Source organism: Parambassis ranga, chromosome 7 (assembly GCF_900634625.1).
Source record: "Parambassis ranga chromosome 7, fParRan2.1, whole genome shotgun sequence".
Lineage (NCBI taxonomy): Eukaryota > Metazoa > Chordata > Actinopteri > Ambassidae > Parambassis > Parambassis ranga.
Window position 1 is genome coordinate 18,662,097 of NC_041028.1, and position 22,511 is coordinate 18,684,607.

At 40.4% G+C, this 22,511-nt stretch overlaps 2 protein-coding genes and 1 pseudogene across 4 annotated transcripts; all 3 read left to right on the forward strand.

The window, feature by feature from the left end:
• The window catches only part of LOC114438004 (tumor necrosis factor receptor superfamily member 14-like), a 111,314-nt pseudogene extending 102,130 nt beyond the window's left edge, over positions 1-9,184 (forward strand).
• LOC114437998 (tumor necrosis factor receptor superfamily member 14-like) lies at positions 1,166-8,745 on the forward strand. Of its 3 annotated transcripts, XM_028408999.1 has the most exons (9): positions 1,166-1,216; positions 2,075-2,208; positions 2,940-3,033; positions 3,195-3,316; positions 3,506-3,665; positions 7,166-7,253; positions 7,335-7,513; positions 7,587-7,616; positions 7,746-8,745. In XM_028408999.1, exons 2-8 carry the CDS (start codon positions 2,089-2,091, stop codon positions 7,610-7,612), a joined length of 789 nt encoding a protein of 262 aa, XP_028264800.1. In that variant the 5' UTR covers positions 1,166-1,216; positions 2,075-2,088; the 3' UTR covers positions 7,613-7,616; positions 7,746-8,745. The 3 variants fall into 3 exon arrangements, with proteins under 3 accessions (XP_028264800.1, XP_028264802.1, XP_028264801.1); XM_028409000.1 differs by lacking the exon at positions 1,166-1,216 and having other exon boundaries at positions 1,984-2,208; positions 7,590-7,616; XM_028409001.1 differs by lacking the exons at positions 1,166-1,216; positions 3,195-3,316 and having other exon boundaries at positions 1,983-2,208; positions 3,510-3,665.
• A 210-nt stretch (positions 9,185-9,394) lies between the features above and the next one.
• On the forward strand, positions 9,395-18,850 carry LOC114438001 (tumor necrosis factor receptor superfamily member 14-like). Its single transcript, XM_028409007.1, has 8 exons — positions 9,395-9,682; positions 9,806-9,898; positions 14,045-14,128; positions 14,290-14,415; positions 14,606-14,761; positions 16,204-16,288; positions 17,041-17,180; positions 17,263-18,850. The coding sequence occupies exons 1-8, from the start codon at positions 9,658-9,660 to the stop codon at positions 17,322-17,324; spliced, it is 771 nt and encodes a 256-aa protein (XP_028264808.1). The 5' UTR covers positions 9,395-9,657; the 3' UTR covers positions 17,325-18,850.
• Positions 18,851-22,511: the final 3,661 nt, after the last annotated feature.

Sequence of the window (22,511 nt, forward strand, 5' to 3'; positions counted from 1 at the left end):
GGGTCTTTATGAATTTGCCCACGTTAGATCACATAAACACAGGTACTCAAAGCCAACAATAAAACATCTGAAGATTCTGTCAACTTAGCTGAAATACTTATATTCAATCATTCTTGTGTATTAACTACAGTTTGCATGTTAAGGAAAATCCCATATATGCTGTAGTATTAACACACTTAACACACAGATTTTGCAATAAAAATTACGCTTTGAATACTAGTTTGCACATGTTTAAAAGGGAGACCTCCCAGGAGTCGCCTGGGGCCGTAAACCTTTCTGTTTAGTAAGGCGTACAGTTAGCCTTAGACCTTGTGTGTAGGGCTGGTAGGTATAGTTACAGTCGCCTCAGTCACAGGTATAACAGGTGTCATAGGGCCGATAAAATATTAACTTTTAGCACAGCTATGCTGCTCTAGGCCTACGTTGTTGGGGGGCACAAACATGACCCACTGAGCAGTTTCCCTCTCACCCTCTGACCTCTCCTTAGTCAGGCTCATACTGGGTAATATCGTCACATAATCTGTGTTCACTGTCTTCCTCGTAGTTTTGTGCCTCTCTCTCTCTCTCTCTCTCTCTCTCTCTCTCTCCTTCATCCTCTCTGTCCTGTCTTCTGTAAAAAATGTCCTCAAAAACAAACGATCGTCTCACACAGCAAACTCAGGGGCTGTAAAAACACACAGACATGGCCACCGAAGACACAAACCGTGGGCTGAAAGGCGTTTTATGGGTTCCATGTAAACATTTAGAGCTAGTTTAAATCTATGTTTAGCTATGTTATTATTATTATTTTTAAATTTGCTTTAATATATTCTTTCATTTATTGGTTTTATTTTATTGTGCTTTTATATGTTGTAGCACTTTGGTCAACATGGTTGTTTTTAAAGTGGGTTCTAAAGTTGCAGTTGCTTCCAGTCCTCTCTTGTCTCCCTCTGCCTTTACTCGGCTCGTCCAGTCAGCAGTAGCCTGGTTCTGTTCCAGGTTTCTTCCTGTTGGAAGAAGCTGTTCCTCACCTCCATGTGCTGCTCTGAGTGTTTAGCTTCTGAAATCCTTACAGCATTTTAAGTTTTGGTTGTTATACAGTCATTTATTTGCTCATTTACAGAAACCAGACAGGGAAGACACAGCAACACTCACCCTGTCTGTCAACTGTGTGTGTGCGTGTCAAAGTCCACAGAGCAGAAACAGTTTTGCTTAGTATGGTTCTGACTGGTTCACGGTAAGTGTCCTGACTTTGGACAAAACGTTTTTTATATATATCGCAACAGTAGCCTATGTGTATTACATATAATATTCATACATGTTCCTAGATATTGAATAGTTTGTGTAGTTTATGATGTGAACGGTTCAATGAAACATCAGAAGCACAAAGGATAACTGAATTCATCAGAGACCGAACGCAGACTCTACGCTCAGACTCTTGACCTTCATCAGAAGCTATTAAACTGATAAATATTCACTTCGGCGGAGACTGCTAGAGAGAATGGTTGTGTGTGTCTGCATCTCTCGCCAGACGTGGTTATTCACCGTTCTAACGTGTTCAAACGGTGAATAACCCTGTGTGCCTCTAACTGTGATCGTTGGACTGTCGCTAGGACGTGTATTTTTGTTAAAATCTTACAGTACTGCTATGGACCTGAGTCTGAACAGATATATATGCTAATATAATGACACGGTCATAGCGCCACCTACTGGCAACAGGAACTTTCTCTTGTAAACATGAGTTTGCTGTAAATCTCTGGAAATGAGAGTAGAGCAGAGGAGGGGAGACTGCATTGGCCCCGCAGATCGCAAGGAGTGTGAGGGCCCGCAATGCTGCTTGCAGCTTTAATCTTCTTAATGTTCTTTTGCTGTTAAATGTTAAAGGGTTTTCGTCATAAATGTCAGCAGCTTCTTCTGACTGTCACAGTCTGCTGCTCTTTATATCTGCATTCTTTCTGCTTCCTGGTGTTAAGACTCACCTCAGTCTAAATACCAGTGAACTGATGTCTTAATGCTCATAATGCTATGAAATGATTTTAAGAAGAAAACTTTGAACAGTTGTAATTTTTGTTTTTTTTTCTGCTTCCAGATGAAGACCAGCTGTTACAGATGATAAAACTCACCTCCTCTCAGGTCTCAGTGACATGGTGCCTTCAGTTCATGAACACTTTCAACCTGCTGTATAACATGACATCAAGAAGAAATCCTTGGACAGCTGCATCTTTGTTGGTAAAAACAAAAATAACCATCATGGCTTATATTCATGCCAGAGCTGAAAAAAACAGAAACAAAGGGTTACTCCTTCTGTTTTCTGTTTGATGTGGTGACATGTTACACTTTTAGTGCAGGTGCTATTAAATACACTGCTCAAAAAAATAAAGGGAACAATTAAAGAACACAATGTAACTCCAAGTCAGCATGGTTAGATGATGAACCCCTGAGGCAGAGAAGAGAATACTGTAGCTACATTAGAAATGTGTTGAAGAAAACAAACTCTCAATCACAAATAATAAAGGTGTGTATAATTTTAATCCTTTTTTAATTCCCTTTGGCAGATAGATAAGTGAGGAGCGACAGCCTGAAAACAGAGAGGAAGCAAACAGGGAACAAGAGCTGTGTTATCTTTGAATCTTCATTATGGATTTCTGACAGGCAGACTTGTTGGCTAGTTTCTCCATAATTTAAATGAGTACTATCAGTACATTTAAAGTAGATATGAACTGTGTTCATTAAACATAGTCCAAATTCATTTTAGGATGATATGTGATTATTTTAGCCCGTTCACATTTCCTGTAATGGAGATCCATTTTTGGACCTTAGTAACACTCTGATCAGATGTTTTTTGAGAGGTTCCCTTCACAGCTTTCTAATCATAATGTATTTCCCTTTTTTGTTAATTGTTAGAAACATTATGATTTCCAGATATTCCAGTTGACTTAACTGCATTTTCTTCTTCACAGATGGTCATAATAAACGCTCTCAGCACTCACAGCCTCACATGTCCTCCTGCTGAGTATCAGATAGGAAGTGAATGCTGTCCCCTGTGTCCTCCAGGTGAGATCTGTCTCAGTGTTACTGTCTTATTTGCTGTTACGTTTTTGTTTTAATACCAACAGCTAACAAAAGCTTTATTTTGCAACTTTGTTGCAAATTTGTTAAGAAGTATTTAAAACCCAACACAGTATATAAATAAACCTTTGTTCTTCCTCTCACAGGAGCTCATGTTAAAATAGACTGCACTGAGTTCAGAACTACTTCCTGTCTTCCCTGTATAGAAGGGACCTACATGGATAATCCTACAGGACGCACACGGTGCTACTCCTGTACAAACTGTGATACAAACAGAATTATTAACAGAATCCAAATTAACAAAAATCTGTCTAATCCAAGATTTAACATGGATACATGGTATGTGTAAGAACGTTCAAATCACACAGTGGATTCATAAACTCTGGACATTGCAGATTTCAGATGTACTAAGGTCTGACAATGACAGGTGATGGTTCTGTTTGTATCGTCTGGTTTAACAGGTTCTGGACTGAAGGTAAAGTCCTCATGTACACTAACATCAGATGCTGTTTGTGAACCGATGGAGGGATTCTACTGCACTGACTTTAAAGGGGACAAATGTGAAGCTGCACAGAGACACACAAGCTGTAAACCAGGACAGTACATCCAAGAGAATGGTAGGTGGGAGATAAAAGACAGCAAGTGAACACGTTGTCCTCAAAGTTAATGAAGCAGGAAAAATGAACAGACATGAACTTTATTGACGTTGACAAGGACCAAAGTGTGACTGGTGACTGAAGCTGTCAACACAAATTGACAAACATCTATGCCAGCTTTGTTCCTTTGGGGGCTTAGCTTTATATTTTAGTTTGACCTAGTGTTCACTGAGGCTGCAGAGGTTAGCTCTGCATCTCATTACACATATTGAGGTAATGTGAATCATAATTGATGTGTACCCCTAAAGGGGCTAAAGGACCCAGCTACCCACAGTACATATACCAAATCAACAGTGGATATGTTACTCTGTATCCTGATCAGTGAATGAATTATCTTCTTGCCAAGCTCCAAACTGCCTTTTTATCTAAACTCGGCAGCAGTGGCTCAGTGGTATAGCAGGGTTGTCCAGTAACTGGAAAGTTGGTGGTTTGATTTGCTTTGCTGAGCTGCCTTAAGCAATTTCCCTGTTGTGGGACTAATAAAGGTTTCTTTTTTTTCAATCAGATAATTGCACATTTAATTGAGCACAATTTAAATGAGATTTTCCAGTCTGGTTTTAACCCTCATGCACTGTTCGGGACATTTATGTCCTCTGAGAGTAATTTTTCTGTTTATTTTGGCCATAACTTTGTCAATATGTGGGCAAATTGAATAATTTTTGCTCAACAAGCTTAATTTTACATAAATTGTGTTAATATGATTTTAAAATGTTACCCCCTTTCATGTTGTTCGGGACAAAAACGTCCCCTAACTTTAACGGTTTTAAAAATATATCAGATAAATATTTTTTTGAATTTTTTTTGCATAGACCTTTTAATTAACTTCAGTTCTAATCAAAAGTAGTGAAAAAATAATTTTCCCGCAGGATTTTAACTCTTGAATCACCAATTTTATAAGGGGTGGTGCTGAACATTGGAAAAAAACACACAAAATGGCTCATTTTTAATAGAAAAGGTGAATGTGGACTGGATTCTTTTTAACCTTTATTACAGTCTTGGTCATGTCAAACATCAGTAACAACATTGACTTTATTGCATTATTAGTTTTTGCACAGCACTGGATTTTCATTTTTTCTCCCTAAGGTGTTGTTCGTGGCCATTTTTGTCCCATAGACTTACATTATAAACACACTTTTTTTGACTGCACAGCCATGGCACTACATAATCATGCATTCTTGATTGTTGGTGGTTTACCCTGTTGGTAGGAGGTAACATTTGTGATTTTTACAGTTAACAACTTAATTACCATATTTACCTGCAGGCCTGTGCTCATGTACAGTAGTTTCTGGCTTGTATATGGAGTTATAGGGAGTATTTTAGCACATAATTGTGTGTCTACACACTGTGTGTGTATGTTAGAGAAGAAGAGAGCCATTTGCACACTGACCTTGTTGTGTGTGAGTACACACAACCACTTCTTCATAGAGTAAACAAAAAAATATTTATCTGATATATTTTTAAAACCGTTAAAGTTAGGGGAAGTTTTTGTCTCGAATAAGGGTAGTGTTTGCGAACGTTGCACAAGGGTTAAAGCATTGCACAGCACTGATTCAGCACTTTTAAGAGGTTTTAATGCTATTCTTTTATCATGTGATGAAGGTGACTGTGTGGTTCTTGTTCTGCTGGATTTAACCTCAGCATCTGACACTGTGGTCCATGATATTTTACTTTCTCACTTGGAGCACTGGGTTGGCATAGCAGGTCCTGCTCTTACCTGGTTCAGGTCCTATTTGTCAGATTGTACTGTCCAACTGGGGGATTGTGAATCTTCCCGGGCTCCACTGCCTTATGGAGTCCCACAGGGATTGTTTTCTTTGTATTAGCTCCCCCTGGGCTCAGTCCTCAGAAGACATGGCATATTGCTATGCAGATGACTGCCAAATCTATATTCCCCTTAAAAAGAAGGACGGACTGTCTATGAAATCACTTCACATGTGTCTGAAGGACATTAAATCTTGGATGGCACTGAACATGGGCAGTCATTGTTGTGTGTCCTTGGGCAAGACACTTCACCTGCACTGCCTGTGTGGCGCGCCTTGCTGGTCATTGTATGACACTGCTTGGCAGCAGCCTTAAGCAATTTCCATCTGGGATTATTAAAGCATCTAAAATAAAAAATAAATAAACATGCTACATCTTAATGACTCTAGCTGGATGATTTGAAAACTTTCTGTAAACCACAGATTGTGAACCTGGGTTTTAAAATGGATCATGACTTAAAGCTTGAAAGCCAAATCCATTGTTAGGTCAAGCTTCTGTCACCTCTGGCAGCTAGCTAAGATAAAGCACTTTGAAACAGTAATCCACGCCTTTGTAACCACTTGGCTGGATTACTGTAACACTTACTTTTGGGCTGAGTCAGTCGTCTATCTCTCGACTGCAGATTGTACAAATTGCAGCTGCAAGTCTTTTAACTGGCACGTGTAAATACGAGCACATCAGCCCGGTTTTATCCCCCCTCCACTGGCTGCCTGTGCATGTTAGGATCCATTTTAAACTGCTCTTATTTGCTTTTAAATGTGTGAATGGTGTTGCCCCGCTGTACCTCTCTGAGCTTCTCCATCCTTGCACACCTCATCGGGCCCTCAGGTTGGCTGACAAACTCCTACTGAGTGTACCTAAAACAAATCAGAAGCTTAGAGGGGGCCGGGCCTTTGCAGCACCAAAACTTTGGAACGACCTGCTTTAGTTTATTTCCTGGTTAAGACCCCTTGTGGCTGAATGTTGAATGTGTGTTTGGCCTTGGCCTGGCTGGAGCCCGGGCGTGAAGGGGTTGACGCACCTGTGCTCATGAGCAGCTGGTGAAATGTTTGGAGAGAAGTTGGTGGAGTATGGTTGCATGGAGATGCCAGCAGGCATACGGATTTCAATATTATTTATCGCTTGATCTTTATCATTAGAAAATTGATTGTTTGGACATTATTTGCCTATTGTTTTGTTTTACGTCAAATTTTACGTTTCATGGACTATAATGACCGTCATTTTATTTGAGTTGTTTATAAATCTCTTCGTAAAAACGCATTTTTTTATTCTACTTTATTTAATTTGTACAGTTTTTATTATTTTAACACATTTAAAATTTGCTTTAATATATTCTTTCATTTATTGGTTTTATTTTATTGTGCTTTTATATGTAGCACTTTGGTCAACATGGTTGTTTTTAAAGTGGGTTCTAAAGTTGCAGTTGCTTCCAGTCCTCTCTTGTCTCCCTCTGCCTTTACTCGGCTCGTCCAGTCAGCAGTAGCCTGGTTCTGTTCCAGGTTTCCTCCTGTTGGAAGCTGTTCCTCACCTCCATGTGCTGCTCTGAGTGTTTAGATTCTGACATCTGTAGAGAATTTTAAGTTTTGGTTGTTATACAGTCATTTATTTGCTCATTTACAGAAACCAGACAGGGAAACGAGCAACACTCACCCTGTCTGTTGTGTGTGTGTTTGTGTGTGTGTGTGTGTGTGTGTGTGCAGGAACAGCCTATAGAGACACAGAGTGCTCTGACTGCAGTGATGGAACATTTTCAGATGGGACATTAACATCTTGTCAGCCACACAGACAGTAAGTGAAGCTTCATATCACACACACACACACACATCTGACTTTGAATGTTCCAGTAAACATGTTTCTCTCTTCTTCCAGGTGTGAAGCAGAAAAGCTGCAGCTGATCAAAGCAGGAACTCCTTCAGATGATGCTCAATGTGGAGAAACAACAACAAATGTAGCACTGGCTGTGGGAGTCAGCATCCCTGTGTTTTTTTTATGTGCTGGTTTATTTGTTGCATTTATATTTTACAAAAGACAAAAGCCATATCATCCAGGTAAGATTAACATTTAGACAATAATTTGTATGGATGAAAACATTTTTGCCATTATTTTTTTTTTCTTTTAAAGCAGCAAATGGAGACAATCCCATATAGAGAGGTATGTTTGTTTCTCTGCAGTTGATTGAGAAATATAAATACTTATAATAACTTTAGCAGAAGTAGAAAAAGTGATGTTTCTACAAATGTGACAGAGGTTTGTGCTTTAAGTTCATGTGTTTCTCCTCAGCAGGAACCATCATGTGAGTGCTGCGGAACAGATCCACATTCTGCAGCCTGCAGAGTAACTGTGCTTCAGATTCCAGTTATAACCAGCTGCAGTCTGACACGGTGTCTTTGCAGTGACAGAAATATAACAGCAGGATGATCATGTCAGAGCACAAAGTCTGAAGTCTGCTTCATTATAAAAGTTACAACCTGCTGCATCGGTCTACATGAAGGTCCTGATCAGAGGGAGTCTGGCTGCATGTGACTGTTCATACAGACTTTATTGATCTTCTCTGGTGCACAGAGAGGTCAGAGATGTGAGCGTCAGACGGTCCAGCTGTCAACATGTTGGCTGCACACTAAAAAAACTGCAGCTTTTTGACACTTGTGCATTGGCTTTAGTTCTCAGCCCCACAGGTTGTAGCTTCAAGGAAAGACAGTGTTTATTTATACATATTTTCTCCAACTGATTATGATAACATGGCCAAACAGCTGCTGTCCTGGGTTTGGAGAGTTCTGAGAAAAATATTCTGAAATGACAGAACATCAGCTGTGAGGTTCCTTATCTGCACATCTGATGCAGTTCTAAAGGTGTCAGCAGACATGTATGATACATGTTCCGAGTCTTGGAGGCCATCAGCTGCTTTAATCTACAGACTTTAGATTAAAAGCAGTCGACTGCTTGAAGAAACTGCAGCAGGCTACAACTCAGGATGGACACTTATGAGCCTGTGTGATAAAGCGCCTGCAGTCAAATGCAGGTTTATGGTGATATGAACACAAAGTATGTGGATATACAATGTGTTCATTCATTCCTCCAAGAGAAAAACTGGTGTGTATGGTGGACAAAACACAGCTGTTCTTTAAGGTTCATGAACAGGTGTGATACCATGAAAACATTTGCTTTGTTTTTTCTTCACATCACTGTATAAGGTGATTGATTTTGTGTTTCAAAGTGCTTGAATAGAAAATGTGTATTGATCATGCTGTAAAAATCACAAAACAAGACCAAATGGAATTTGTGTGCTTTCAAAAAACTGCACATCTGCACTCATAATGCTGTATAGTGTGCTCTCTGTGCTCCCACTTTGTTTTATATTAAAGTGTATTTTTCCACTTTTTGTATTTAACATGAATGTGGCTCTGTAGTCTATGCTGACTTGCACCTCTGTTGGAGCAGATATTCAGGGAAACAAAGTTGTGTTAAATATTAGAGACGACCGCTAAAAACTTACTCCAACTTTGCATTTATCAAAACTAGGATTAAAGGTCGGGTAGATTTTATTCAGATGCACTTTTTGTTAAAAATTCGCAAAATTCTCTTGTTTTCTCTTGTTCAAATCTCCTACCCTACCTTTAAGCATCTATCTGTGGATTTATCCCACTGGATTTGTTTTCTGTGGATGCTGCTTTGTTTCCATGCTGAGTTGGTGGAAATCAATAAACAACAATTTCAAAGTCCACAGACTAGAATTGCACAGATGACAGAGCAGAAACAGTTTCACTTTGTGTGGCTCTGACTGGTTCATTACACGAGGCTTCAATGACACAGTGCTCCAGTAGGACATCTAGTGGTGAATAAAGTGAACTGCGGTGTGTTATTGGTTCATAGATTGTTTGGGATTTGAATCGCCATGTGTTGTTCGACTACATGGCTGAATGATTTCAGGCTGACACGATAAAATACATATATTAAATTTTCAGTTTCACTGCACAAAATTGTTATAAAGTGTCTAGTGACTCACTAACCACGTCACCGAAGCTTCCGCACAGTGGTTCGGAACGACTGCTTCATGAGCTACCGCTGCAGAGTGACTTCCTGTAGCTAACAGCAAGCTAACATAGTTTGGGAGTATTTTTAACAGTTTTTATTTGCTAACTTAATGGACTATTTACTTCCAGACTCCGTGAAGCGACATGGTAGCATGTGAATAATGTTCTCTGCGTCGATAGTGTTCGGTAAGCCACACGGAAGCTGCGTTATTGTTGATTCGTAGCGTCTTTTAGCATTCGCTTAGCTAAAGGCTACAAGCTAATGTGTTTGTAAAGAGGCTGTAAACATCTAGATTAACTGTTTTTCAGGCTTTGTCGCTGTCTTCTCGGTGCCAGGGCTGTGCTGCAGAGCAACAGAGTACAGTACAAGTGACAGACAGTGCTGCCCGATGTGGAACGAAGGTACGAAAACAACAATTGACGGGATAACTCTCCACTTTATAATTAACATGTGAATTAAGGCGTATTAAAGCGCTATTAAGCTGGATCCATACTCCGCGAGACAAAGAACGGAGAACGCGCTCCACGGGTGGTAAGAGATAAAAAAAGGTCTTTTCCGCAGACACACACGACAAGTGTGTGTGCGCCCAGTGCAGCGCACGTCAGACACCAAACAGGAACAACATCACACACAGCCCACCTCCAGTGTTTGCGAACAGAGGAAGGTACAGCAGCTGACATTATGGATTTTGCAGCTTTGTTAAAGGAGATGGACGAGGAGACGAATATGCACACGGCGTTTTGCCGTGTCGCGCAGGTAGCGCCACTTTTTGCGACACACACTCTCTTCTGTGCAAAGCATGGACGTCATTAGGGTTGACAGATAGGGGGGGCTAATTCTCCCCCTTCTTATTGTCATATATATTATTTTTCAGATGCTCCAGGTAATTTCCCACAGATTTGTCCCACAATGGGCACAATGTTTTTGCAACAGCACAGTTACAGCAAGCAAAAGATAAGAAAAGCTATATACATAATAAAATAAACTACCGATATTATGCAATACAATCAAAAAAGAGTTTACAGATTAACAATTACTGCACAGATGAGTGGAGGTAGAAGTGGTTTGTAGAAAACTGTACATAGTGCATCAAAAGAACAAATAAGTAATTTACTGTATAGTGTGGTTTTTCTATATTGCACCTATCAATCCAGCTTTTCATCTGTGGAAAAGTCTTCTGCCAGTGACTCTGAAACAGCATCTCAGTCTATAATCTTTTCGTATTCTTTCAGAAACAGTCGCGCTGTAAATGTTTCTTTTGTCCCTGCAATAGTTGTGTGGCAAAAGTTGAAAAATGAAGCTGCGCTACATGAAAGAAGCGCTGTTTACTGTGAGCGTCTGAGAGCGAGCTCCCCTGTTCATCCGGAACGTCTTCGACGTAACTTCCGGGTTAGCGTAACACAACATAGCACCGCTAATAAGTCAAATAAAAGTTTCCAGTAAGAAGTAACAGTGAATAACAGTGAATAACAGTGAATAACAGGGGTATGCAGAACAATGCACCTTCCGGCTGAGATAACAGTCCGCTACGCGTCTATTATTGCGTTCAGAGCCGCTTTTCAGATGTGTAGACGACTCAGCTAGTTAGTGGAGATACTTCTCTTGTCTTCAGAAGACATCTTTGATACACCACGTCAGAGGCACAAGGCTCTACAATTGGATATTTGAGCCCCTTGTGATATCGCTCGATGGTCCGATTGGACACTGACTTGCCCGTAGAATAATACAGCCAGTCTACATCACACAGACATGCCTACGGAAGCGCTGAACTGCCACAGTAGAAAAAAAAAATTTAATCACTATCTCGTTATAACGTCAAATGCTATCACGTTATAACGACATATTATCTCGTTATAACGTCAAACCGTATCTCGTTATAACGTAAAACCTTATCTCGTTATAACGAGAAGGAAGGCGAAGGTGATGCAGTTTGTACCCATCGAGCCTTCTGTGTCCTTCCAGCTGATCGATGAGAAATGAAGCTACCTCCAGTGGGTCGGTCTCATTCTTTCTTCTGAACAGTCCCATGCATTTTAAAAAAATTCTGAATGTCCGCATACTGATCACAGTATCGTCCACTGTGCGCAGTAAGGACAGAATCTCCCTATGGCTTAATCCAAGCATGAAATAGAACTTAATTAAATCTTGTAAATGTGTCATTTTCCGATGTGAGCAGCAAACCGGTTAGGTTAGGCTACTTATAAACAGTTCATTTTTTATTACAGCAATAAAATGTATCTCGTTATAACGAGATAATATCACGTTATAACGAGATAGCGTCTTATCACGTTATAACGAGATACGGTTTGACGTTATAACGAGATAATATGTCGTTATAACGAGATAATATGTCGTTATAACGTGATAGCATTTGACGTTATAACGAGATAGTGATTCATTTTTTTTTCTACTGTGGCAGTTCAGCGCTTCCGTACATGCCTGATGTGTCCTCTTTTCGAGGAAAGAAACAGAACGTCTCTAGCTATTACTTTCCTGATATATGAGCGACTTTGTAAGACATATGCTCTCATGTCGTATACGACAACAACTCCGAAATAATCAAGATAATAATAATACATAAAATATTGCCGCAAATTATAGGGGGGCTTTGGATTATTTTAGGGAGGCTGAAGCCCCCCTAAAATAGGGCTAGCGACGTCTACGGTGCAAAGTATCGTTGCTATCTCCTTCCAGGAGTTGTTGCCTCCGCAAGCTGCTCCTCAAAAACATCCATAGTTGAATTAATTAAATCTGTTGAATGAGTGCCGTTTATACACTGGAGAGGCTCTTGCGCTTCTCCACTTTCATCACGCCCACAATAAATTCCGACCAATCACAGCATGGTTGCCGCACAGCCTTGAAAGACAAAGTTCGGCCCGGACCCTGTGCGCAAGAGTGCGGAACAGCGGGCGGTCAGAGACAAAAACCCAACAGGAAGTCTGCCATCTTGACTTTTGTGGCCATATTTGCCCATTTGTGACCCTGCTACAAACCTTTTAACGCCTCACGTACTTCATCCAATCGACCACCGTGTCCACTCAGGACACCATAGGGAATAGACGCATTCCAAAACTCTTTCAAAAGTGTTATGGTGTGGTGGGGGCGTGGCCTCAAAGTTGACCATTCGCCATTACAAAGGAACTCGCTGTATTTTCTGCAGTACCACCAACATACTTCATGCAATGTGGACAAAATCTTACAGTACTGCTATGGACCTGAGCCTCAACAGATATATATGCTAATATGATGACACGGTCATAGCGCCACCTACTGGCAACAGAAACTTTCTGTTGTAAACATGTGTTTGCTGTAAATCTCTGGAACTGAGAGTAGAGCAGAGGAGGGGAGACTGCATTGGCCCCGCAGATCGCAAGGAGTGTGAGGGCCCGCAATGCTGCTTGCAGCTTTAATCTTCTTAATGTTCTTTTGCTGTTAAATGTTAAAGGGTTTTCGTCATAAATGTCAGCAGCTTCTTCTGACTGTCACAGTCTGCTGCTCTTTATATCTGCATTCCTTCTTCTTCCTGGTGTTAAGACTCACCTCAGTCTAAATACCAGTGAACTGATGTCTTAATGCTCATAATGCTTTGAAATGATTTGAAGAAGAAAACTTTGAACAGTTGTAATGTTTTTTTCTGCTTCCGGATGAAGACCAGCTGTTACAGATGATAAAACTCACCTCCTCTCAGGTCTCAGTGACATGGTGCCTTCAGTTCATGAACACTGTCAACCTGCTGTATAACATGACATCAAGAAGAAATCCTTGGACAGCTGCATCTTTGTTGGTAAAAACAAAAATAATCATCATGGCTTATATTCATGCCAGAGCTGAAAAAAACAGAAACAAAGGGTTACTCCTTCTGTTTTCTGTTTGATGTGGTGACATGTTACACTTTTAGTGCAGGTGCTATTAAATACACTGCTCAAAAAAATAAAGGGAACAATTAAAGAACACAATGTAACTCCAAGTCAGTCACACTTGTGTGAAATCAGCCCACCAACCTAGTGCATGGTTAGATGATGAACGCCTGAGGCAGAGAAGAGAATACTGTAGCTACATTAGAAATGTGTTGAAGAAAACAAACTCTCAATCACAAATAATAAAGGTGTGTATAATTGTAATCCTTTTTAATTCACATTGGCAGATAGATAAGTGAGGAGCGACAGCCTGAAAACAGAGAGGAAGCAAACAGGGAACAAGAGCTGTGTTATCTTTGAATCTTCATTATGGATTTCTGACAGGCAGACTTGTTGGCTAGTTTCTCCATAATTTAAATGAGTACTATCAGTACATTTAAAGTAGATATGAACTGTGTTCATTAAACATAGTCCAAATTCATTTTAGGATGATATGTGATTATTTTAGCCCGTTCACATTTCCTGTAATGGAGATCCATTTTTGGACCTTAGTAACACTCTGATCAGATGTTTTGAGAGGTTCCCTTCACAGCTTTCTAATCATAATGTATTTCCCTTTTTTGTTTATTGTTAGAAACATTATGATTTCCAGATGTTCCAGTTGACTTAACTGCATTTTCTTCTTCACAGATGCCCATTCTCAGCACAGCCTTACATGTCATCCTGCTGAGTATCAGATAGGACTTCACAAATGCTGTCCCATGTGTCCTCCAGGTGAGATCTGTCTCAGTGTTACTGTCTTATTTGCTGTTACGTTTTTGTTTTAATACCAACAGCTAACAAAAGCTTTATTTTGAAACTTTGTTGGAAATTTGTTTAGAAGTATTTAAAACACAACACAGTATATAAATAAACCTTTGTTCTTCCTCTCACAGGAACTTGTGTCAAAATACACTGCACTGTGTTCAGAACTACTTCCTGTCTTCCCTGTATAGAAGGTTCCTACATGGATAATCCTACAGGACGCAGAGAGTGTTTTTCCTGTACAAACTGTGATGCAGGTAAATTGATTAACAGAATCCAAATTAACAAAAATCTGTCTAATCCAAGATTTAACATGGATACATGGTATGTGTAAGAACGTTCAAATCACACAGTGGATTCATAAACTCTGGACATTGCAGATTTCAGATGTACTAAGGTCTGACAAAGACAGGTGATGGTTCTGTTTGTATCGTCTGGTTTTAACAGGTTCTGGACTGAAGGTAAAGTCCTCATGTACACTAACATCAGATGCTGTTTGTGAACCGATGGAGGGATTCTACTGCACTGACTTTAAAGGGGACAAATGTGAAGCTGCACAGAGACACACAAGCTGTAAACCAGGACAGTACATCAGGGAGAAAGGTAGGTGGGAGATAAAAGACAGCAAGTGAACACGTCCTCAAAGTTAATGAAGCAGGAAAAATGAACAGGTGTGAACTTGAACTAGTGACGTTGACAAGGACCAAAGTGTGACTGGTGACTGAAGCTGTTAACACAAATTGACAAACATCTATGTCAGCTTTGTTCCTTTGGGGGCTTAGCTTTATATTTTGGTTTGACCTAGTGTTCACTGAGACTGCAGAGGTTAGCTCTGCATCTCATTACACATATTGAGGTAATGTGAATCATAATTGATGTGTACCCCTAAAGGGGCTAAAGGACCCAGCTACCCACAGTACATATACCAAATCAACAGTGGATATGTTACTCTGTATCCTGATCAGTGAATGAATTATCTTCTTGCCAAGCTCCAAACTGCCTTTTTATCTAAACTCCTGGAAAACATCATCTACAATCAGATTGCACATTTAAATGAGCACAATTTAAAGGAGATTTTCCAGTCTGGTTTCAAAGCATTGCACAGCACTGATTCAGCACTTTTAAGAGGTTTTAATGCTCTAATTCTTTTATCATGTGATGAAGGTGACTGTGTGGTTCTTGTGCTGCTGGATTTAACCTCAGCATCTGACACTGTGGTCCATGATATTTTACTTTCACGCTTGGTGCACTGGGTCCTATTTGTCAAATCGAACTTTTAGAGTCTGGGTTCAATCCTTGTGACACATATGAAACATGGCATATCCTTCCATTGCTATGCAGATGATTGCCAAATCTATATTCCCCTTGAAAAGAAGGACAGGCTGTCTTTGAAAACTCTGCTTATGCGTCTGAAGGACATTAAATCTTGGATGGCACTGAACATGCTACATCTTAATGATTCTAAGATGGAGGTGATGATTTTTGGACCCAGCCCTGCAGGTGCTGCCCCTGCAGGGCTGGATGATTTGAAAACTTTCTGTAAACCACAGATTGTGAACCTGGGTTTTAAAATGGATCCTGGAAGCCAAATCCGATCCGTTGTTAGGTCAAGCTTCCCCCCTGCACAGGCAGCCAGTGGAGGGGGGATAAAACCATGTTAGGATCCATTTTAAACTGCTCTTATTTGCTTTTAAATGTGTGAATGGTGTTGCCCCGCTGTACCTCTCTGAGCTTCTCCATCCTTGCACAACTCATCGGGCCCTCAGGTCGGCTGACAAACTCCTACTGAGTGTACCTAAAACAAATCAGAAGCTCAGAAGGGACCAGGCTTTTCAATCTGCGAGGCTTTCATTGAATACTTCTGTAAGAGCTGGTCAGATGTCACAGGCTGTAGCCTGGCACAGACGTTTTCGCACTGTGCACCTGGTCAGAGGATAAAAGAACCTGGTAAAGAAACTGAAAGTCACTGTGTCACAATTATGTAAATAATGAGGGATTTTCTCTGGACGCTGCTTTCTGTGTAAGAACGTGTCTGTGTCTGACAGGAAGCAGCAGGAGTGACACGCTGTGTGAGGACTGTCGGGCAGGATTTTTCTCAGCAGATGGCACAGACTGCACAGCATGGACGGCGTAGGAGATTCTTCTATTACACACTTATTCTCAAAGCATATAACACACTAATCATAACCTGTTTTTAATCATTAGCACATACAGTCACTGCCACTACCAGTCCATCAGATTGCAACATACACATAAAAACAACCATTCACACTCACACTCACACCTGCGGGCAATTTAGAGAGATTGATTGACCTAACAAGCAGGTCTTTAGAATGTGGCACCCAGAGAAAGCACAATAACTATATTAAGTTTAATTCATCAGTCATTTCTGTAAACATGATACAGCTTTTCAAAATACATTTTACAGATTGATGTTACATGAATGAAATCAGAATGTGTAATAAAGATGGAACTATTTCCAATCTGTAGTAAAGTCGGACACTTGTTATGACTTAGGAGGAGGATATTAAAGTTGGAGTGGCTATATTTCCGGCATCAGGAAAGGATCTGCATGTACTGAGCGTTCATGCTGTTGGTGGTGGTGATGTCATGTGACAGCCTGCTGACACTGACTGGACCTGTTTGCTGAGTTGATAAAGGCTTGTGTTTGTAGTTCAGCCTGTTACCTATGAAAGGAAGAATGCTAACTGTGCCAACTATAGCATTTGTTCCTGACTCCAGTATATTTGTGATGTTATAATTTCCACAGTTTTTCAACTTACATTGTTTTATTTTCCTTTATATTGTATTTCTACTCAAATCAGTTTCCATTATTCCATACTAAGGAACTAAAGCATTGTTTCACTTTTCTTTTCAAACAGTTGCACTAAAGACGAAGTAAAGACCAGAGAAGGAACTTCAAGCAGTGATGTTGTCTGTGCCAGAGCAACAAGACGCCACTTTGTGTTGATGCCACCTTCACTACTAATGCTTTGTGCTGTTGTTTGGCTTGTGACTCGAGGTTAGGTTTTTTTGTCTTGAATCCCTAATTGTGTTTTTTCTGTAACATCTCTGACTAATGCTGATTTCTCCCTTTATTCTAGTTTTTCAGACAAAAACAAATAACATGCAAGTTATATGTGTTTTTAACAATGTTGTTTTTTAACAGTGTAATTACTCATTCCTGCAAATGTTCCTAACACTAAGCTTGCTGCACCTCCCTGGTCTAACTGCTTCCTCTTTTTAACCTCATTCTCCAGATACACAGTGATAGCAGCTGTACTCGGAGGATGTGACATTATTGCCAAACCTCCACGAGCATCCCTCACACTGAGCTCCTACAACGTTCAGTCCAGAAGAAACAGACGCTCAGGTGATAGCTGCCAGGTGGCCATCCTTTTGAGTAGCATAGCTAGCAGGGGTGTAACGATACACCAGTGAAGGGTTTGGTTCAGTTGAACATCCTGACAATGATGAGTTGCTGCAGTCAAGCCTAGAAATAAAAACATGGGCGAGTTTTTCAGCATCACTCTGAGAGGGGATGCTCCTGATCTTAGCAATGTTACAGAGGTGAACGAAGAAGGTCTTAGAGGCCAGTTTATATGAGGGATAAACCACATGTCCTGATCAAAGATAACTCTGAGGTTCCTCATGCCATGCAGAGAGAATGTTATTAGATAACCTAGTTCTGAGATGTTTGGGGCCAAAAACAATGACCTCAGTTTTATCTGTCTTTTGTTTTTGTCTGAATTTTTCATAGCAGCTTTTTAAGGTGTGTGAGCAGCAGAGTAAGGGGGCTAGAAGAAGCAGGTTGATATGAGGCCTTTGTACAGTATTTGCTCCAGGATTGTGTATCATGTAGAAAGCCTGTGTGAGTTGGTAGCTGGTTTGAAGACATGCATTTCTCTATGTACATTTTCTTAATATATCGTTACACTCCTGGTAGCTAGCCTCTGTCACATTGTTACAAAATCCTGATAAATAAGCAAATTGATCCAAAACAACACTAAACAATAAGTTTGATTCGGCTGATGATGCGTGCATGTGATGCTTGTTTTGGTGCTTTTGACTGTAAGTTTGTGTTAACTGTGTTAGTGTTATGTGAATAAGAAAGTGTGTTGCTTGCGGCAGACTGGCTAGATCATTAACCATACTTGGAGAAGGTCTCCTTGTGCTTCACTGGTTTGACTGATTTGAGTGCACTGCAGGGTGACGAGGATGAGCAGTAGGATGTATGTGGTTCACTCTCACTGCACCTTGTTTCTTTGTTGAGGAGAGCAGGAAGTGTTTAGTTTACAGAGGTCTCACACAACAGTGGACCAGAGCTGACCTAGAACAGTCACTAATGGCTGCTCCAGCTAGCGTCATTTAGCACTGACATAAACTGTTTAAAGGCAGAGTCCTGAAGTAAGGAAAGCATTTGCAATGTATGTGGTGGTACAACCAAAGTGTACCCACTAACACATTTAAAAAAAAAACACTCCTGGAGTTATCTGAGCATTGCATTTTTTTAAAACATGTTTTAAAACATTTTTATTTTAGCACTAAATGTTTGCATTAGCTTTTCTACTGTGTTGAGTTATCAGACACATTATAGTGTCGTTTTAGTCTTATCCAGCCCAGTTATCACATTATTACATATGTGCTTTAATTTGTAAAAATGTAAATCTTCAAAATAAAACTTTGTTGATAGCCCTGTGATGGACTGGTGACATGTAGCCTCTGCCCATTGGCCGCTGGGACTGGCTCCAGCCCTCCTGACCGTCAAAGGACGAGCAGGTCCAGAAGGTGGATGGCTGCGGTTCCGGACCAAGGAAGCTGATGAAGGTCATTTCAGTGACATGTAGCAGCTGGGTCACAGCACAACTGGATGAATGAAGGAAATACACTTTCTATTAGCCCAGGAACAGGTCATCCGCAGCCATTGCATTGTTATGCAGGTGCCATCCTTCTGCTGCTGCAGCGTCCGGGTTAACCCCACTTCAAGATGGCTCCTCAGCACTCCTTGTAAACTGTAATTATTTCAACGGTAATGCTATTATCTACATACATCAGCATCATTCCAGTCCAGTGAGTAGTCCAGTAATTGTCCAGTCCAGTAATTGTATTTTATTGTAAGATCAGCATGTGTCTGTGTCTGTGCTGCTTTCGACCACCATTAGGGTGTTTCCCACAGCATCTGAATACAGTTACAGTAACAACAAGAAACAGGGCTGGGTTTTCTAGAGCTGAGATGCTTTGTATGTTCAGCACGACAGATATACAGTATGTCTACTAATAAAGACAGCCAGCAGTTAGTCTGCATTAACAGGCATCAGAGAGCTACATTTATCTGGTCCTTTGGATTTTAGAAGAGGGTGAGGAAGTTAGGGAAGGTTTTTTAATATTATTTTTGTTTTTGTTTTGTGTTTGCCACACGTATTACCTATATAAAAAGACTGAAAGTACTGAATGTAGTGACAATTTGTTAAACAAATTTGAAACTTTAAAGAAATAAAACAGATCAATTTAATTTAACTTAAATCAAACAATCACTTATGCACCATGGGTATTTGGTGTATGCAGGCAGAAAGCTCTATGTCCATTCATAAGTCATTTTGTGTCAGGTTTATTCAGTCCACGGTCAGGCAAACAAACAACAGACAAAATGTGTCCCTGCTGTACCAGGTGCACTAGTGTCTACCTGCATACCTATATAACCTCGATGCCCCCTAGTGACGCAAAATCCCCAAAATAAATTAAACTAATCAATAACAAATTTACATTAAATAAACATACTAAATAATAACCAGAAAATAAACACATTATTCAAATGGACAATAACCAACATAGAATAAACAAATTGGCAAAATAGCTCCTACACTGAACTCATCTCTGTCTGAGAGAAATAATAAAAACATGTCAACAATTTCAGGATCCTCTAAAATCAGAGCTTACCTCAGGTCTTCATGTGAAAACAGAGGACACAATCACACATAACCTGGAGGTTCTACTATCCTGGACAAGACCCTGGTCACATGCAGCTGTTGGTGTCACCCTGGAACATGGCCTGCTCCAATAAGACCTGACGCTCCTGCATCAGGTAGTGCCTGCACAGGGCTGGACTGTGCCATGTTACACCTGCAAATATAATGCTCTTTATGTTCTGTTACTTTTTTTAGTCATGATTTGTTTACATCCATTTTACAGTAACAAACAATCCCTGGCACAGTGCTCAGACTTTTATCCCTGTTAGAGAGAAAACAAATGCCTCAAGTCCAAACTTGTTCTCAGCTGTGTTTCAGTTGAGGAGAGGCCCTGCAGCAGGCAAAGCAGCAGGTGCCTTGGACCCCAGGCCAGTGGGAATGTTTTCAAAGATTATTTTTAGCACAATGATGGACTGTGGACTTTAACAGAGGCACCTCTGAGATGTTGCACTTTTTAGACACTGTTTTAACATGGACTGATTGACATGCTTAGGACAAAGATGTTGTATCTTAAATGTGTGCATTATATCCATGTGTTGTAAAACACAGTGAAACCAGGTCTGCTTATAGCAGGACACGCTGCAATAGGATGAGATGTAAACAGGCTTTGTGGGTTAGAGCTCTTCCTGGTTTTTCATGTAGTCAGATCAGCAGCTACGTGATTTCACCAGCCTCCACGTCACACACCGACCTGTGCAGGAAACTGCACTTCTGACCTCTAGTGGTAGAAGTCAGTGCAACATGCTGTCAGGTTACTGTCAGTTTCTGTTCCTGTCAGAGTGCAGGACTTTGAGAGGAGCTCTGTATGTATTGTTAGTCGTCATGTGTCCTGCTGTGGCCATTTTTGCAGGAGCTGTGATTTTAGCAAGTGAATGTAGAGTATGTCAGAAATTTGTTCCTGTTTTGTGTCTGGAGGAAACACATTTAGGGTTAAGGCAACATGGTTTGATTAGATTGCTCATGCCTTACCCATAAAACACATTAAAAATCATATCACATTGTCATCTGTGGTGTCTATCTACGACCTAAACATCCATGTCTGACCACAGTCCAGTTTAAACCTGCATTGGGCAAAATACAAGCCAAAGACAGCAGTGTAACAGTTTGTTGTATGTATCTGTGTTATGTGTATTAAGCATTATGTCATTATGTATTACTATTTATTTCAGTTTCTATCAAAGAATCACATGAAATATGATGATGAGGATGAATGTATATTGGTGTTCAAATGAAACTTAAAATGCTTAAAATGTGTGATAGATCAGAAGTATCCAAGCATTAAGTATTCTTACACTTTGGGTCTTTATGAATTTACCCACGTTAGATCACATAAACACAGGTACTCAAAGCCAACAATAAAACATCTGAAGATTCTGTCAACTTAGCTGAAATACTTATATTTAATCATTCTTGTGTATTAACTACAGTTTGCATGTTAAGGAAAATCCCATATATGCTGTAGTATTAACACACTTAACACACAGATTTTGCAATAAAAATTACGCTTTAAATACTAGTTTGCACATGTTTAAAAGGGAGACCTCCCAGAGTCGCCTGGGGCCGTAAACCTTTCTGTTTAGTAAGGCGTACAGTTAGCCTTAGACCTTGTGTGTAGGGCTGGTAGGTATAGTTACAGTCGCCTCAGTCACAGGTATAACAGGTGTCATAGGGCCGATAAAATATTAACTTTTAGCACAGCTATGCTGCTCTAGGCCTACGTTGTGGGGGGGCACAAACATGATCCACTGAGCAGTTTCCCTCTCACCCTCTGACCTCTCCTCTACTCTCATTAGTCTGGCTCACACTGGTAATATCGTCTCATAATCTGTGTTCACTGTCTTCCTCGTAGTTTTGTGCCTCGCTCTCTCTCTCTCTTTGCAGGTCTCAAGACCTGCATACTGACCTGCTGTCTGGCCCCTGAACTCTCCTGTGCTCATCTACTTCACCAGCCCCTGCTGCTCATCTTTGCTTTGATTACTATCAAATTACTATTACTACTGACGACGGGTTCAGGTTCTGGGTCTCAGGCTCTGAGTTTCTGTGAAGCGCTTTGAGACAATTTCTAAATGTAAAATGTGCTATATAAATAAAACTGAATTGAATTGTAAGTCCTTAGCTTTAGTGGCCTCAGTTCTCAGTGATGGTGATAGAGAGAATGCAGTTAAGTTTCTATGAAGAGAATGAACTAATCCTAAGCTGTGAATTGATGTTGTAAAGATGTACTAATTATTAGAATTTGGACATCAACCCTTATCAAGGTGCAGGTGTGAGGAGGAAGATCAGAACCTCGGTGCTGGTGCGGCCGTCCTCTCAAAATGGCTCCGGTTGGTTCTCTTCCGAAGACTCATGTGTTGCTAAGCAGCAGATGTCACCGGACTTGGGTCCCG

Bases quoted from the DNA above. Each gene is read 5' to 3' on its own strand.
- LOC114437998 (XM_028408999.1), top strand. From the start codon at position 2,089: ATGATAAAACTCACCTCCTCTCAGGTCTCAGTGACATGGTGCCTTCAG. The intron at 3,034-3,194 runs GTGAGATCTGTC...TTCCTCTCACAG, and splicing joins CTGTCCCCTGTGTCCTCCAG to GAGCTCATGTTAAAATAGAC. The intron at 3,666-7,165 runs GTAGGTGGGAGA...GTGTGTGTGCAG, and splicing joins ACAGTACATCCAAGAGAATG to GAACAGCCTATAGAGACACA.
- LOC114438001 (XM_028409007.1), top strand. From the start codon at position 9,658: ATGTTCTCTGCGTCGATAGTGTTCG. The intron at 14,762-16,203 runs GTAGGTGGGAGA...TGTGTCTGACAG, and splicing joins ACAGTACATCAGGGAGAAAG to GAAGCAGCAGGAGTGACACG. The intron at 16,289-17,040 runs GTAGGAGATTCT...CTTTTCAAACAG, and splicing joins GACTGCACAGCATGGACGGC to TTGCACTAAAGACGAAGTAA.